Source organism: Pituophis catenifer, unplaced genomic scaffold (genome assembly GCF_029215685.1).
Source record: "Pituophis catenifer annectens isolate HBS135680 unplaced genomic scaffold, rPitCat1.0.hap2 SCAF_3, whole genome shotgun sequence".
In the NCBI taxonomy this organism is placed as follows: domain Eukaryota; kingdom Metazoa; phylum Chordata; class Lepidosauria; order Squamata; family Colubridae; genus Pituophis; species Pituophis catenifer.
Window position 1 is genome coordinate 214,065,546 of NW_027256883.1, and position 17,500 is coordinate 214,083,045.

Genomic DNA, 17,500 nt, shown 5'->3' on the forward strand with positions numbered 1-17,500 from the left:
TGATTTTTAATTTTTGATTGACCTCACCTGGCCAGATAGGGGATAGACAAGGGCCGGATGTAGCCCTGGGAGGGGGAGCACCAAAATGCCCAGGGTTGCCCTTAGGGCAGGGGTCTTTCACACTTCAAGCATGGCTGGGGAATTCTGGGAGTTGAAGTCCACAAGTCTTATAGTCACCAAGTTTGGAGACCCCCGCTCTAGAAATAAATTTTGTAATCTCACATATATTTAACACAAAGGGAAATTATCAATCAATCAATCAATTAGAATAGAGCTGGAAGGGACCTTGGAGGTCTACTACAGTAGTCCAACCCACTGCTCAAGCAGGAGACCCTATACCATTTCAGACAAAGGACTGTCCAGCCTTTTCTTAAAAACCTCTAGTGATGGAGGTTTCTGGTGGCAAGCAGCTCCATTGGTTACGGTAATTGTTCCCATTGTTGGGAGCTTTCTTCTTAGTTCCAGGCTGCTTCGCTCTTTGATTATTTAGAAGAGAAGAGAAGAGAAGAGAAGAGAAGAGATTGAGAAGAGAAGAGAAGAGAAGTGTAGAGTAAAGAAGAGAAGTGTAGAGGTATAGAGAAGAGAAGAGTAGAGAAGAGAAGTGTAGAGTAAAGAAGAGAAGTGTAGAGGTATAGAGAAGAGAAGAGTAGAGAAGAGAAGTGTAGAGTAAAGAAGAGAAGTGTAGAGGTATAGAGAAGAGAAGAGTAGAGAAGAGAAGTGTAGAGTAAAGAAGAGAAGTGTAGAGCTGTAGAGAAGAGAAGAGAAGAGAAGAGAAGAGAAGAGAAGAGAAGAGAAGAGAAAAATAGAGAAGAGAAGAGGTGGTAGAGTAGAGTAGAGTAGAGTAGAGAAGAGTAGAGAAGGAGAAGAGAAGAGAGAAGTGTAGAGGTGTAGAGTAGAGTTAGAGAAGAGAAGAGAAGAGAAGAGAAGAGAAAGAGAAGAGAAGTGTAGAGGTGTAGAGTAGAGTAGAGTAGAGTAGAGAAGAGAAGAGAAGAGAAGAGAAGAGTAGAGAAGAGAAGAGAAGAGAAGAGAAGAGAAGGAGAAGAGAAGAGAAGAGAAGTGTAGAGGTGTAGAGTAGAGTAGAGAAGAGAAGAGAAGAGTAGAGAAGAGTAAGAGAAGAGAAGAGAAGAAAAGAGAAGAGAGAGAAGAGAAGAGAAGAGAAGAGAAGAGAAGTATAGAGGTGTAGAGTAGAGGTAGAGTAGGAGTAGAGTAGAGAAGAGAAGAGAAGAGAAGAGAAGAGAAGAGAAGAGAAGAGAAGAGAAGAGGAGAAGTGTAGAGGTGTAGAGGTGTAGATAGAGTAGAGTAGAGTAGAGTAGAGAAGAGAAGAGAAGAGAAGAGAAGTGGAGAGGTGTAGAGTAGAGAAGAGAAGAGAAGAGAAGAGAAGAGAAAAATAGAGAAGAGAAGAGGTGTAGAGTAGAGTAGAGTAGAGAAGAGAAGAGAAGAGAAGAGAAGAGAAGAGAAAGAGAAGAGAAGTGTAGAGGTGTAAGAGTAGAGTAGAGAAGAGAAGAGTAGAGAAGAGAAGAGAAGAGAAGAGAAGAGAAGAGAAGAGAAGAGGAAGAAACAGTAGAGTAGAGAAGAGAAGAGAAGGAAGAGAAGAGAAGTGAAGTGAAGTGAAGAGAAGAGAAGAGAAGAGAAGAGAAGAGAAGAGAAGAGAAGTGTAGAGGTGTAGAGTAGAGTAGAGAAGAGAAGAGAAGAGAAGAGAAGAGAAGAGAAGAGAAGTGTAGAGGTGTAGAGTAGAGTAGAGAAGAGAAGAGAAGAGAGAGAAGAGAAGAGAAGAGAAGAGAATGAGAACAGTAGAGTAGAGAAGAGAAGAAGAGATAGTGAAGTGAAGTGAAGAGAAGAGAAGAGAAGAGAAGAGAAGAGAAGAGAAGAGAAGAGAAGAGAGGAAGTGTAGAGGTGTAGAGTAGAGTAGAGAAGAGTAGAGAAGAGAAGAGAAGAGAAGAGAAGAGAAGAGAAAGAGAAGAGAAGAGAAGTGTAGAGGTGTAGAGTAGAGTAGAGAAGAGAAGAGTAGAGTAGAGAAGAGAAGAGAACAGTAGAGAAGAGAAGAGTAGAGAAGAGAAGAGAAGAGAAGAGAAGAGAAGAGAAGAGAAGAGAAGAGAGAAGTGTAGAGGTGTAGAGTTGGGTAGAGTAGAGTAGAGAAGAGAGAGAAGAGAAGAGGAAGAGAAGAGAAGAGAAGAGAAGAGAAGAGAGAGAAGAGAAGAGAAGAGGAATAGAGCTGGAAGGAACTTGGAGGTCTTCTAGTCCAGCCCCCTACTCAAGCAGGAGACCCTATACCATTTCAGGCAAATGGCAGTCCAGTCTCTTCTTCAAAGCTCCAGTGATAAAGCACCCACAACTTCTGGTGGCAAGCTGTTTCCACTGGTTAATTGTTCTCACTGTTAGGCAGTTTCTCCTTAATTCCAGGTTGCTTCTGTCATGATAAATGCCTAACTATTACTTCCTCCCTGACCACCCGGTCCTTCAAGGGTTAACTAACCACAATATCCCATAATCCCTGTAACCACTCCTTACCTCTTGACCCCTCCTCCTGGGTACAAAAGGGCCAACCACATGTTCCACAGTTGATTCCACATGTATACCTGAAAGAGAAAGGTACAAGGTCAGTGACCTCCAGTACCAACAGACCAACAATAAAACTACTGAAAAGATTGGGCTATGTCTTTGAGTTATTGGGCTAGATCCAGTTCCTAACAAAGTGGTAGCAGAGGTCGGTTGCCCATAACTCCAGACAATGACTGAACCCAACACCTATCCTGAAGAAGCAAACAGAGCACAGACCAGAGCTCTTACCAAGAAGATGGCTGAGAAGCTTGGCAACCGAAGCCACAGCCATGGAGGAGACAGAAGCTGGAAGCGAACAGGACTCCAGCCTGGACTCACAATCAGATGAAGAGGGGCCATCCAAGGAAATCATCGCCCCGGAAGAAGAAACAGCACAGAAAATGAATAAATTCAAACTCTCCATCCTGAAACTGATGGAGGGAAACAGCAACAAAGAAAACCTCATCGCGGACCTTCAAAGCCTCTTCGAACAACAAGAAGCAGCGATCGAGGCCCCAAAGACCACAGAGAAAGAAAAGCAGCAAAAAAGGGTAAGCCACCCCAACCCGATGACCCTGAGCCGGCAGAATCCATCTCCGCGCCCCCTTCCCGGCGGCCATCTTGGGACGAGCACCAGCCAATGGGAAGCCAGGATTTGAATCCCTTGGCGCGAAAATGCCCGAACCCCGAAACAGACGAGGGAGACTCAGAAAGTGACTACGAAGAGCCCAACTCTGAAAGCGACCACGAAGAGATCGCAATAACAAAAAGAAAAACGCCCACCGATCTCGAGTTGCAAAAGGCAATCGAGACCATCACCGCTGCCCTAGGCTCTGCCTTCGAGCCTCCAGCGGCACTCAATAAATCGAAGAAAAATCCCGGGGGGCACAAGAAGGCCAGGACAACCAACAGAGACCAGGCAACCGAGGCACAGCCCACAAAAAACTCGCGGCGCACCAGCAACCGGCACAAAAGACCGCCCGCCCTGCAGGAAAGTCAACCGCAGGACTCGAACTCACCACCCGCTACACCGACAACGCGAGGCCCGAGGCAGAGAGAAGGACCGGCTACTCACCAACGCCACGACACCCATCAGGCCAGTCCACGCGACCAGGGGACCAGCGACCACGAGGGAGGATCAGCCGCCGCCGCCGCCATTGCCGCCGAGCCGCCGGGAGCAGGAAGTCCTCAACCTACGACCTCCGCTGCTGCCGCGCCGCCGACCCGCGAAAGTCCTCGACTTACGACCGCGTCGCCCCCTCACCTTCTGCCCTTCTTCGCCGGGGATCCGGCCATCCAGCAGTGGTGTCCACCTCAGGGAGGGATCTTCGGACCCACCGGAGGCGGGTCCAGCCTCCCACCGACGGGCCTAGGCCTAGGCCTGGGAGCTCCAGCAACAGGAACCTCACCCGATGGACTCCAGCGCGGAATGAGCTTCGCGCATGCCCAGTACCTGCCTGTAATAAGAGAAGCAAGTTACATAGATCCAAGCAAGTACAGAATGGCCACAGACATCCCAAAGCCTTATTGTGAATTTAATCACAACTTGGACCATGGACAGCTCCCCCCAGTAAGTAACCTTACTAACATTTCTGGGGCAAATTATGCCAATTTGCCAAAACTGCAGTTAGATGGGGGTAATATTATAGAATGGAGCCAACAATTAAGAGTTGCTCTCATGAGAGAGAATGCACTGTTCCTAGCTAACAAACCTCCCCAAAAGCCCTGGTCACTGGAAATTGACTGCATTCATCACAGGGCATTTTGCATCATGTTAACCTCCATTCCATCCGCTATGTATCCATCTATTGAGGACAATCTAACTGTTTATGATATTATGCAAAAATTATGTAACCTGTTTTATAGCCAAAGCAGAGCCACCACCACTAGACTATCCAGGGAGTTCCACTCCACCAAGCATAAGGCAGGGGTCCCCATGAGTGAGCACATCTTAAAGATGAATGCTGCAAGGACAGAACTCATGCAGAGGGGGGAAATCATCACTGAAGAGAGCATGATAAGCATAATCATAAACTCTCTTGATAGCAGCTGGGACATATTCATGACCCAACTAAATAGCCTCAACATGCAATACCTCACACTAGGCTCACTGACCAGTCAGCTTGTTGCAGAGGACACCCTGAGGAGGGAACGCCAACTAGCCAAAGGGGACCCCAGACCCACAAAGAGGGTGGATTTCCAGGATAGGGCCAGGGATACCTCAGAATGTTATTCTTGTGGATCGAGGAACCACTTAAAGAAGGATTGCCCCAGGAACCATAGGGATAGGGGGCAGCACGACAGTAGAGGGGGAAGGTCACCTGAACGCAGGTACCCAAAGGAAAGGGGGCGAGGATGGTCACCCAACCCCAAGAAACACCACGAGCGCAGAGACCACTCCAGGGAGAGTAGCTCTGGCTCCATGTACGGGATCAGGCACGATGACCCAGATGACAAACACAAGATAGAGAGAAACTCATGGCTTCTAGATTCAGGGGCCACAAGTCACACTACCTGTAACCCAGAGCTGCTAGACTCACTCACAAAAATAGACTCAGAGATAAAGGTGGCAAACCAAAGCAAGGTCAGAGTAGTGGGGAAAGGAAACGTACACATCACACAGCTAGGGGACTTAAAGGAGGTACTGTACATACCAGAGATTCCCCACAATGTGCTAGCCATCACGAGGCTAACACGAGACACAAATATAGAAATAAAGTTTAAAGATGGAAAGGCACACTTGATCAAGCAGGGGAAAGAGATAGGAAAGGTAACCATACACGAGGGACTCCCCTACTTCACACCCAATGCAAGAGAGGAAGAAGGCATTGATACCAGCACAAACCACAGGATAGATAAGTATCCAGAAACAGAGGGGGTGCAGCAGGAGGCAGGAAGTAGCCATGAGAAGACAAGCAAGTCCGTATCTATCGGCAAGCCACTGCATGATAACTGCGCCCATCTCCTCCACAGGAGACTGGGACACATAAGCTTCCCCATTGTAAAGAAAATGACGGAATGTACCGAGGGTCTCAAAGTAAAGAACTGCGAAAACTACTTGGAGTGTTCAGTTTGTAAGCGTTCTAAGATCAAGGTTAAGGCCATCCCCAGGGGATCCAAACGAACCACGGAATACCCCTTCCAATTGGTGCATATGGACTTGGTAGGGCCAATGAAACCCTCTGTAGGACATAGGAAGCGGTTCTTCCTCACGATTGTAGATGACTACACCAGGTACGGGTATGTCTACTCCCTGAGACACAAAAATGAAGTGTTCCAAAGGTTTAAAGAATTCCACAGGAGAGTAGACATGCAACACAACATGAGAATAAGGCAGATAATGACCGATAGGGGCTCAGAGTTCATGGCCAAAGAGTTCACAAGGTGGCTGAGGGAGCAGGGCATAGCGCATTACACCTCTTCACCTTTCTCCCCCTTCCAAAATGGAGTCTCAGAGAGAAAAAACGGGGTGTTGCAAACCATGATGAGATGCGCCCTGGAGGATGCTGGGATGGGGCAGCATTTCTGGTCAGAGGCATTACACTACGCCAATTACACCCTGAATAGACTGTGGTCAAGCTCTATCAATAAGACACCATACGAGATGCTATACAACAGAAAGCCCAACATTGCTCACTTACACATATTCGGCGCCCCAGCTGATGTCCACATTCCCAGGCAGCTAAGAAGAAAGGGGGAAAAATTATCAAAAAGGTTAAGGTTCGTGGGTTACGAACCGGGCACAAAGGGCTACAGATTTGTCGACAACAATAACCGTTTTGTGGTTTCCAGATCAGCCAGTTTCCACGAAAACGCAAACTGGTCGAGGGTACACTCCAATGACATCCCAACCAATAGGGTCACGTTCGAGCATGACCAAGGGGAAAGGGAGGTCAGAGAGGTCACAGGGCACAAAGCCAACCATCGCAAGGCAAGCGTCAAAGGTTGGAAAGAAGGGCACCCCTCACTGAAGATAGATGACCTAACGGATAATGAGGCAGACAACATGCAGGAAACCGAACCAACCCCCAGCAGGCCAATCAGAGGAACCAGAAACAAGCTACCAAAGAAGTTAGAGGACTACGTTATGACCATCCACAACACCCATTTCACGCCCAGCTCATATGAGGACATCCTCGGGCTCCCCCAGGAAGAAAAAGAAAAATGGATGTCTGCCATGGAGAAGGAGATGGAAAGCCTAAGGAACCTCCAGGTATACTCACCTGCCCAAGTTCCAGGGGACAAAAAACCAATAGGAACCAAATGGGTGTTCAGGGTCAAGACATTAGAGGACAACAAGGTCCTATACAAGGCAAGATTAGTCGCGCAGGGTTTCGCCCAAAGATACCCCGAAGACTATACAGACACCTACTCGCCAACCGTCAGGGCGGAGAGCGTCAAAAGCGCCCTGGTGATAGCCACCATCCTAGGCTTGGAGGTCTTCCAGTTCGACGTGCAAACAGCGTACCTGCACGCCGAGTTGGACAAAGAAATATACGTCAAGGCGCCGCCTGGGTACAACAAAGGCGAGGACCAAACCTGGCTGCTGAACAAAAGCCTGTACGGACTCAAGCAGTCAGGCAAAAGGTGGTATGACTGCCTGGCCAAGGCCCTCAGATCCATGGGCTTCGAGGCCACCTCAGCCGACAAATGTTTCTTTACGAGGAGAGAAAACAACACATTCGAGGGTGTGCTCGTTTACGTGGACGACATCTTGTACATCAGCAAACACAAGGACAGATGTGACAAGTTCGCCACCGACCTGGGTAGCCACTTCTCCCTAAAGTCACTCGGGAAGATTGACAGGTACCTAGGGGTCCAAGTGATAAAAACCAACAAGGGCTTCCGCCTCTCCCAGAGAGAAAAGATCATCGAGCTGCTGTCCAAATGCAACATGTCCGAAGCAAAACCCAGCGAGACCCCCATGCAGCCTGAGTTCCTGAAGACCATGTATGAGGAATCTGAACCCTTCACAGACAACAAACTGTATAGATCAACGATAGGGTCACTGCTATACATATCCAACTGGACCAGGCCCGACATCGCCTTAGCCGTCAATCTACTGTCCAGGCATGTAAGCAAGCCCACGTTAATACACTGGAACGCCATCAAAAGACTACTCAGATACTTAAAATTCAGCGCGGATGCCCTACTCTGCCTAGAACCAGAAACATCCGAGAAACCAAAGCTAACCTGCTATGCTGACGCTGACTGGGCTGGGGACATAGGATGCAGAAAAAGCACCTCTGGCTACGTGCTACTACTCAACAATTGCCCCATCCATTGGTACACTGGAAAGCAAAAACTGGTGGCCACATCAACCACGGAAGCAGAATTTGTTTGCCTATCAAAGGCCGCAAACAATTTAGTATGGTTCGATGACCTGCTCTGCGACATCTGGGCTGAACCCTCATATCCAATAGTTATCCACGAAGACAACAAAGCAGCAATAGAGATCTCTAGGGCCGATGCCATAGGTCAGCGTTCTAGACACATTGACATTAAATACAAACACGTCAGGCAGTTTTCAGAGATAGGATTCATTAGAGCAGTACACTGTGACACAGAGGAGCAAACAGCAGATATTCTCACTAAACCCCTACCACATAAACAACATGCTTACCTAATGTCAAAAATGCGTGTTTGCTTGTAATTCATGTCTGTACTTGTGTATTTCCTGTATGTGCGCATACATTACCCCTGGTATCCAGTTAGGCATTTAGAGGGGGTTTTGTCATGATAAATGCCTAACTATTACTTCTCCCTGACCACCCGGTCCTTCAAGGGTTAACTAACCACATATCCCATAATCCCTGTAACCACTCCTTACCTCTTGACCCCTCCTCCTGGGTACAAAAGGGCCAACCACATGTTCCACAGTTGATTCCACATGTATACCTGAAAGAGAAAGGTACAAGGTCAGTGACCTCCAGTACCAACAGATCAACAATAAAACTACTGAAAAGAATTGGGCTATGTCTTTGAGTTATTGGGCTAGATCCAGTTCCTAACAGCTTCTCTCCTTGATTAGTTTCCATCCGTTGTTTCTTGTCCTGCCTTGTGGTCCTTTGGAGAATAAGTTGACCCTTCTCTTCTTTGGGGCAGCCCCTCAGTTATTGGAAGGCTGCTATCATGTCCCCTCTAGTCTTTCTTTTATCTAGACAGACCTAAAATGGCCACTTCTTCTTTCTATTTCTTTTTATTCTTTCTTGGAATTTGCAGCCATCCAAGGAGAAATCTCTGCTCCTTTGGCCTTTTGGTCTCATCTGCATCTTTCAGCAAAAAAAAACCCTGATTTTTTGCCCTTGAGGATTGTCCGAGGGGCTGGAAAAGGCTGTGGCACATGGTGCCTCTCACACCACAAAGAGGGCTCGGCGTGGGATGCCAGGGCTTTGTCACCGCTGAATTTTCCCTAAATTTTCCCTGCTTTTCCTCCCGCAGCAACTGAAGGAGCTGCCGCTGCAGACCACACCTGACCAGGACAGCATCCTGAGCCTCTCGGCCCGCTGCCTCCTGCTCACCTGGCGGGACAACGAGGAGCTCATCCTTCGGATCCCCACCCACGAGATTGCTGCCGCTTCCTACCTGAGGGACGATGCGCTGCACCTGCTGGTGCTGAAGACAGGTGCACGAGGAGGAGGAGGGAGGAGCATCAGGGGGGAAGGTGGGCGGGAAGGAGAGACCCCTGCCTCGCTTGGGTTGGCCCAGGGAGAGGTTCCTTTTGATTGGCTGCGTCTCTTGCCTGTCCTAACTCTTTCCGCCCATGCCCCCAATTTGCAGGTGTTTTGGGTCAGGATCTGGATCAGGTTAAGATGCAGAACCTGCTCAGGTCTCAAATCAGGGCAAGTTCCAGATCCAAGTCTGGATCCAGCTCCTGGGCCAGATCTGGACCTGAGCCTGGATCCAGACTTGAATCTGGACCTAGATCTGGAACTTATCCTGATCTGAGACCTGAGCAGGTCCTGATCTAGATCCCGAACCAAATCTGAGTCCAGGTCCAGGTCCAGGTCAAGACAGAGATTCAAGTCAAGGTCTAGAGTCAAGTCTAGATCCAGGCAAAGATCTAGATCCCAGTCCAGGTCTAGGTGTGGTGTAGAATGAGGATCAGGTTCAGAATTGGTCCAGATTCATACTTAGATCTGGATCCAAGTCTTGATCCATTATCTTGACCCAAGTCTGCGTCCAGATCTAGATGGACATCCAGATCTGGATCCAGGTCCTGGTCCAGGTTAAGACAGAGATCGAAGTCAAGGTCTAGGTCCAGATCTAGATCCAGGCATAGATCTAGATCTCAGTCCAGGTCCGGGTGCAGTCTAGAATGAGGACCAGGTACAGATCCAGATCTGGATCTAGATCCTGAGCCATTATCTACACCCATGCCTGGATCCAGATCTAGATGCAGGTCCAGATCTGGATTCAGGTCCAGGTCCAGATCTATGTCAAGCTCTAGATTCAGGTCCAGATCTAGATCTACGTAAAGATCTAGATCCTGGTCCAGGTCCAGGTCCTGTCTACAATGAGGACCAGATCTAGATCCAAGTCCTGATCCAGATCTAAATCCAACTCTGGGTCCACATCTAGATCCGGGTCCAGATCCAGATTCAGGTCCCAGTCCAAAATCAGGAGCAGCTCGAGGTCCAAGTCAGGTCCAGGATGAGGCTGAGGATCATCATGATCTTCATCATCATCATCACCATCAACAGCATCAGGATTAGGCCCAGATCCAGGACTTCTTCTCCTGCAATTCCCCATCCCGAGGCGAACCCTGCTCCACCGTTTTCGGGGCAAACGTTCTTTTCCGTGCCAACGTCAGCAGCTTCCTCCATAAGCCGTCAACCAGCCTCCGGAGATGCCTGTCGGGGAACGCCAAGAAAAGCGGATGGGTGGGGAAGAGGCACTCGCATGAAAAGTCGGAATTCTGGAATTCATCCTGAGTGTCAGCTCCTGCCCCACCAGCCTTCTCCAGAAAGCAGAACTCTTGAAAAGAAAACCATTTCAAAAGGAAACTTTCATTGGAAGGTTGTGATAGCAAGAGGATGTAAGCAGGAACTAACTTTTCCCGCTCGAAACATCAAATTAAACCATTGCAGACAGAGTCCCGACCCCACCCCAAATCCAATCCCGGGGTGTGACGATGTCATGGTAAGGTGACCAACTTTTTTACAATGAGAAGGAGTGTGAAGTTTCCTAAAGATGCCCTAATTAATTCATGAGCCATGAGCCGAACTTCAAAAGAAATACAGTCATTTATTAGGAGCACCATTTCGGCAATATTCGGATGCAGGTAGAACTAATCCCACGTAGATTTACGTTCCCCTATGACCCTGTCTCTCCCCTCTTCCCTGGCCATGTCATAAATCACATTCTCCAATTAACCACTTTGGCTGGCTGTGAAATCCAACACCCTCCTTCTGATTGCGGTCAGAAAGAATGTATGGAATTCACTTCAGTTCTCCCTCCCTCCTGCTCATGGCAACTTGAAAGCTTTGCAAGCTGACATTCGGCTCCCCTCACTTCCCGAGGGCGACCTGCGCAAAGCAAAAGAAGGACATAAATAAATTGAAGAAAAATGTGTGTGTGTGTGCCATGTCGTGTTTCGGTAAGAAGTAAACAAAGCCACTTGCGCGCGGCGCACTCTCTCGAAACAATTCTCCCGTGCGGAGCACATGTACCGAGCGTTGACAAATCGTCATGTCAAATATAAATACGTCACATCGCACGCAACGGATCGGATCGGCGTCGATCGAATACGGAGTTTTACAGATTAGTCTTCAAATATCGAAAAGGAGGACATGTAGGAGGACACTTTTCGAAAGAGGACAGAACTTACAAAAGAAGGACAGTCCTCCCTAAAGGAGGACAATTGGTCACTTTACATGGGAAACTCAGGCCAAGAAGGTGATAAATGCAAGTCTCAAGAAGGCAACGCTGCTTCAGGGATGGGATAAGACAGCTGCTCCAGCAAGAATGAAATTTAAAATTTGTTACTACCGGTTCTGTGGCTTGGGGGGGGGGGGGGGGCGGTGGTAATGTGACTGGGTGGGCGTGGCCAACTTTTTTTTTTATTATTTTTCAAAGGATTTTTTCTAATGCTTTGAAAAGCCTCTGCCGATCAGGCAACTCAGCTGGGATCGTCAGAGACTTTTCAAAGCATTTTTTTTTACCACCTCTTCGGCCAAGAGGGTGCAGAAAAAAAATGCTTTGAAAAGCCTCTGACGATCCCAGCGATCATCAGAGGGTATTTTTTTTAACTTTTAAAAGCATTTTTTCATCAGAAGAGGTTGTAGAAAAAATGCTTTTAAAAGTAAAAAAAAAAAAAAAGCCTCTGATGATCGTGCGGCTCAGCTGGGCATGATGGGGGTGGGTGGGGGTGCAGGGATTTTTGCTACCGGTTCTCCGAACCACCCGCTGTCATCGCTACCGGATCGGGCGATCCGGTCCGAACCGGGAGCATTTCATCCCTGTGCTCCAGACACATTCCTTTCTCGACCCCTCCCAAGGTCCCGAAAGTTACGGCAAAGCAAAGCTAGAAATAGAAACAGAGATACAGAGATCCCCCTAAGCCTCCCCCCTCTCACCAGAATGACAGCGTCCCTATAGGGATCTATGGGACCTGAGCCTCTTTCCAGTCCGGATGATGGTGCAAGGTGACAGCAGGAAGAGAGGAGCCGAGGGTGTCTGCAGAGCACGGCTGATGCCAGGACTCGAATACAACTCCGCCCATACAGGAAGGTTTGGGCGCTCCAACTGGAGGGCCTGATGCCAAACCCAGCTGGTTTGGGGGGTGTCCAGCTGAACCATTGCAGGCATCGCTTGGCTGCCTCTTACCCCCAATTGCGGGGCTGCCTCCTGACCAGTTGGATGGCAACCTGGCTGCGGCGAGTGTGAGCCAAGGACGCCCCTCTGGTGCCCAGATGCCATCAGAAGCACGAAGTGCCACCCGCTGAGCCTCCCGTGGCCTCCTTTGCTAAGCCGCTTCCTCGCTTTCCCCTCTGCAAATATTTATTTGATTGGTTCCATTTATACGGCGTTTTTTCACTCTGGAGCAAATCTGGGTGGCTTACGACATCCGAAAAGCAATAGACTAAAATATTTAAAAATAATAATAAGGCAAGAACATGGGAAGCTAACAAAAACTAGGCAAAATAGGAACCGAATACGTAGACAAGAGTTAAGATGGGAGGTTCTTCTCCAGTGTTGGAAGAAATGTCCATTTGGGTTCAGTTCCAAGTGGGGATAAAGACACTGGAAACATGGAGACTGCTTGGAAAGATGGTTTAATGGTGGACAGGATCACATGGCTTGAGGTCCTGGGCAATTGAGCACATGGGGGAGAGAGAGAGAGAGAGAGAGAAGGAGGGAGGGAAGGAGAGAGAGATATATTTATACCCTTTCTTGGGCTTTGAACTTGCTTCCTGTTCCTGTGGCAAGGGCATGTACTCTGTGTCAAGTTTCGAGGTCGTCTCAAATAAATTGCATTTCAAACAAAGTCTTTGATAAAAACTCCCATTTATTGAGCACGACATTCTAAATCCTGGCTCATCATAGCCAACACTGACTTCCAGACCCAAAACCCTCCCTTTCCGTTCCCCACTCCCCTGCACTCATTGGCCATCTTCCAAGTCATTCTACCCCTAATCTACTGCTCCAGCTCAAAGGAATTTCCCCCCTCCCATCTCATCTCCTAGAGGATATTATCTCCAGGGAAAATAAGTAGGTGAAAAGTCAAACGTCCCTTTCCAGACGCCTCCGCTTCTCCTTCTTATGTCAGCACTAGAGTGAATGCAGCTTGAAGTGCTGACACTCTGATTGGTTATCAGGCTCCCATGGGGCCACGCAAGGGTAACTTTGTAGTCCCAGGCTTGGTTGAGCCTTGCTGGGTGATGTCATCTTCTCAGGTGCCATGTGGTGAGATGGGTAGAGGGCTAATCCTATTATGTCCTGAGAGTGAAGGTCTTTTGTGTTGTAGATAAGCTGGCCCAGCCTTTTGTCTTGTAAATAACCAAAGTTATCTGCTGGGGGCAGGGAGCTGGAGCTGAGTTTCGGTCTTAAGATTTCTATTTCTCTTTTAGGGGAAATCTTCTGCCTTTTTAAATATTTCCTAGAATATTCCATTTTTCTAGGAGAAGGGTGGGTCCTAACTTCCTACGCAAGCTACGTACATCCATGTAAAATATGCAAGAAATGGTATGTGTGTGTGTATTTGTGAATGTGTGCGAGCATGCAATGCCACATTAAACTGGGCAGCCCTGGGCCTGGAAAGGAGGGTCGGGGTGGGGGGGGAGGAGGCTGAGTGGAAGAGCCCGTGGTGGGGGTGGGGGGCTGGGGACCATGCCCTAGAGAAAAAAAAATACAGTTAACCTTCACTTACTTCACTTGGCACTTTCTGAGCTAGCTTGTTTTGTTGAAGACGTTTCATTACCCAACTAGGGAACACCATCAGTCCTAGAAGGGAGGAGGAGGAGGAGGAGGAGGAGGAGGAGGAGGAGGAGGAGGAGGAGGAGGAGGAGGAGGAGGAGGACGACTATGGGGTCCTTGGTGTTCTCTGAGCTGGCTTGTTTTGTTGAAGACATTTCATTACCTAACTAGGGAATACCATCAGTGCTAGAAAGGAATGAGTTTTACGGAGAGGAGGAGGAGGAGGAGGAGGAGGAGATTTACTCAGCCTTTGCTTTTCTACCTGCCTTATACTTATAGATTAACAGAATTGGAAGGGACCTTAAAGGTCATCTAGTCCAACCCCCCACACAAGCAGGAGACCCTACAGGAGGAGGAGGAGGAGGAGGAGGACAACTATGGGGTCCTTGGTGTTCTCTGAGCTGGCTTGTTTTGTTGAAGACATTTCATTACCTAACTAGGGAACACCATCAGTGCTAGAAAGGAATGAGTTTTACGGAGAGGAGGAGGAGGAGGAGATTTACTCAGCCTTTGGTTTTCTACCTGCCTTATACTTATAGAATAACAGAATTGGAAGGGACCTTAAAGGTCATCTAGTCCAACCCCCCACACAAGCAGGAGACCCTACAGGAGGAGGAGGAGGAAGAAGAAGAGGAGGAGGAGGAGGAGGAGAATTATGAGGTCCTTGCTGCTCTCTGAGCTGACTTGTTTTGTTGAAGACATTTCATTACCTAACTAGGGAACGCCATCAGTGCGAGAAAGGAATGAGTTTTACGGAGAGGAGGAGGAGGAGCGGGACTGTGGGGTCCTTCCTGCTTGTTTCCTTGCAGAGGTTTCACGACCCAAACTAGCTAACATCGCCATTCTTGGTCCTTCTTTTCTTCTCTTTCTCCCTGTGCCAGGCCTGGGAGTCGATCCGGTCCCCGCAGGTGGCACCCTGGATCTTTACCCCGGAATCCCGCAACCGGACAAGAAATATCCTGCAGGAGCCGCTGCTGAGAAGAGACCCACGGACTCCCGGCAGCTGGGCTGCCCCATGGAACGGCGCCATACCATCTGCAGCCTGGACTGGAGGATGTCTCGAGGGGGCTCCGAGGGGCGTCCGAGCGGCGGAGGGAGCCTGGAGCGCAAGCAGGCCACGGGCAGCTGGGAGAAGAGACAACGGACCAGCAGTGGCACCGGTAGAGCCTTCGGCAGCTGGGAACCCCGCCATGCCCACAGCGGCAGCTGGGAGAGGCGCCACGGCAGCCAAGCCGGGGGCAGCTGGGAGCGCGGGAGAACCTACGGCAGCTGGGAACACCGGCACACGGGCAGCAACCCCTTGGACCCCAAGGAACCCTGCCCGGATGCCTACTGCAACCTGGTCATCTTGGCCGTGGCCAACCGAGTGAGTGTGCCAGCCCTGCAGCAAGAGGGGTGCTAGAGGTCATCCAGACGGTTCCCCCACGCATGGAGCGGGGATGGGGATTTGGGGGGGGGGCAAAACTTTGGTTTGCTTTCAGTTTGGAAAGAAAGGGGGCACCTTAAAACATTGTTCCCTGAACTCAACCATTTTAAGATGGGGGGGGACTTCAAAGTCTCAGGATTCCCAAGACAGACATGCAGGAGGCTGTGAGTTCTAATCCTGCCTTAGGCACAAAAGTTGGGTGGGTATCTTTGGGCCAATCACCAGGAGACGGTGAGTTCTAGTCCCACCTTCAGCATGAAAGCCGGCTGAGTGAGTTTGAGCCAATCACCAGGAGACGGTGAGTTCTAGTCCCGCCTTAGGCAGGAAAGCCAGCTGGGTGGCTTTGGGCCAATCACCAGGAGACGGTGAGTTCCAATCCCGCCTTAGGCATTTAAGCTGGCTGAGTGAGTTTGAGCCAATCACCAGGAGACGGTGAGTTCTAGTCCCGCCTTAGGAATTTAAGCCGGCTGAGTGAGTTTGAGGCAATCACCAGGAGACGGTGAGTTCTAGTCCCGCCTTAGGCAGGAAAGCCAGCTGGGTGACTTTGGGCCAATCACCAGGAGATGGTGAGTTCCAATCCCGCCTTAGGCATTTAAGCTGGCTGAGTGAGTTTGAGCCAATCACCAGGAGACGGTGAGTTCTAGTCCCGCCTTAGGCAGGAAAGCCAGCTGGGTGACTTTGGGCCAATCACCAGGAGACGGTGAGTTCTAGTCCTGCCTTAGGCATTTAAGCCAGCTGAGTGAGTCTGAGCCAATCACCAGGAGACGGTGAGTTCTAGTCCCGCCTTAGGCAGGAAAGGCAGCTGGGTGACTTTGGGCCAGTCCCTCTCTCTCTCAACCCAACCCACCTCGCAAGGCTGTTGTGAGGAAAATAAGAAGAGGAATCCGCGTTGGATATGTTCACCCCCCTGAATTCTTGGTAAAAATAATAAAGGCAGGGTAGAAATAAATAAAACAATAATATCAATAACTGTTTCCCTCCCTGCTCATCATTCAGGATACCGCCGAGGAGTCGTGTGCTCTGATCTGCCAAGTTTTCCAGATCATTTATGGCGACCAAACTATTGAGTGCGTGGATCGGGCTGGCTACCACTACACCTCCACCCCGAAACGTCCTTGGCTGTCCAGCCGGAGTGAGTCGAAATGTCTGGAAATGGCCGCAAATGCGAGCTGGGTTGTCAAAAGTGCAAAAAGTGTGGGATCACACAGCTGTGCCTGTCAGAACTTTGAAACTGTGTCATAAATGCCTTTTGTGCGGGGGGGTCCATCTGTCATACCTCTGAACGGTCGCTAAGCGAGGATTACCTGTACAGGAGACGACAGACACGGACTGAAGTTGGAAAATCAAACATCCTGATCTTTCCCGCCCAACCTCATCACCTTGTGGTCTCCTTTCCCAGGTGAGAGCTGTCGGACGGATGGGACGTACGGTTATGACGCCGACTTCAGCTGCTGCAGCTCCTTGTAAGTCCCGCTCTTGTGACGGCTGACGTCCAGTTGGGACGTTGCTTTTTCTTCTTCTTTCTTCTTCTTTCTCTTTTTTCTTTTTCTTTGCCTCCAAAACTAAATCTCCTGGTGGGGATTCTGTTAAAAAGAGGGGGGGGATTGCCAGCCGGGCCCCAAATGTCCCTTTTCAGCCCCACCGTGACCCAGAACAGAAGAGGACAACTTGGTGTGGTCAGCCAACTTGGCATGTCCAACTCTCCACAGGACAATTGAATATTTAAAATAATTTTTAAAATATTTTGATTTTTGTCGTTCGCATTTTATTTTGTCTCTCCTTCGGCATCCAATCAGAGTAGAGTTGGAAGGGACCTTGGAGGTCTTCTAATCTAACCCCCTATATGGTTTCACACGAGAGGCTATCCAGTCTCTTCTTTAAAAACTCCAGTGATGGAGCACCCACACCTTCTGGTGGCAAGCAGTTCCACTGGTCAATTGTTCTCACTGTTAGGAAGTTTCTCCTTAGTTCTAGGTTGCTTCTCTCCTTGATGAGTTTCCATCCATCGTTTCCTGTCCTGCCTTCAGGGGCTTTGGAGAATAGGTGGACACCCCTTTCCTCTTTGGGGCAGCCTTTCAAATCCTTTCTTTAATGATCGTATTCCACTATTTCTTCGAT

The 17,500-nt window shown here is 49.1% G+C and overlaps 1 protein-coding gene across 1 annotated transcript in view; it reads left to right on the forward strand.

Annotated features, from left to right (window-relative positions):
- Positions 1 to 17,500, forward strand: part of CCM2L (CCM2 like scaffold protein) — a 29,898-nt gene that overhangs the window by 1,989 nt on the left and 10,409 nt on the right. The window contains exons 3-6 of the mRNA XM_070941145.1: positions 8,980 to 9,163; positions 14,838 to 15,322; positions 16,379 to 16,514; positions 16,782 to 16,845. Of these exons, the coding sequence (XP_070797246.1) occupies positions 8,980 to 9,163; positions 14,838 to 15,322; positions 16,379 to 16,514; positions 16,782 to 16,845 (869 nt within the window). The remainder of the gene's footprint in view (positions 1 to 8,979; positions 9,164 to 14,837; positions 15,323 to 16,378; positions 16,515 to 16,781; positions 16,846 to 17,500) is intronic.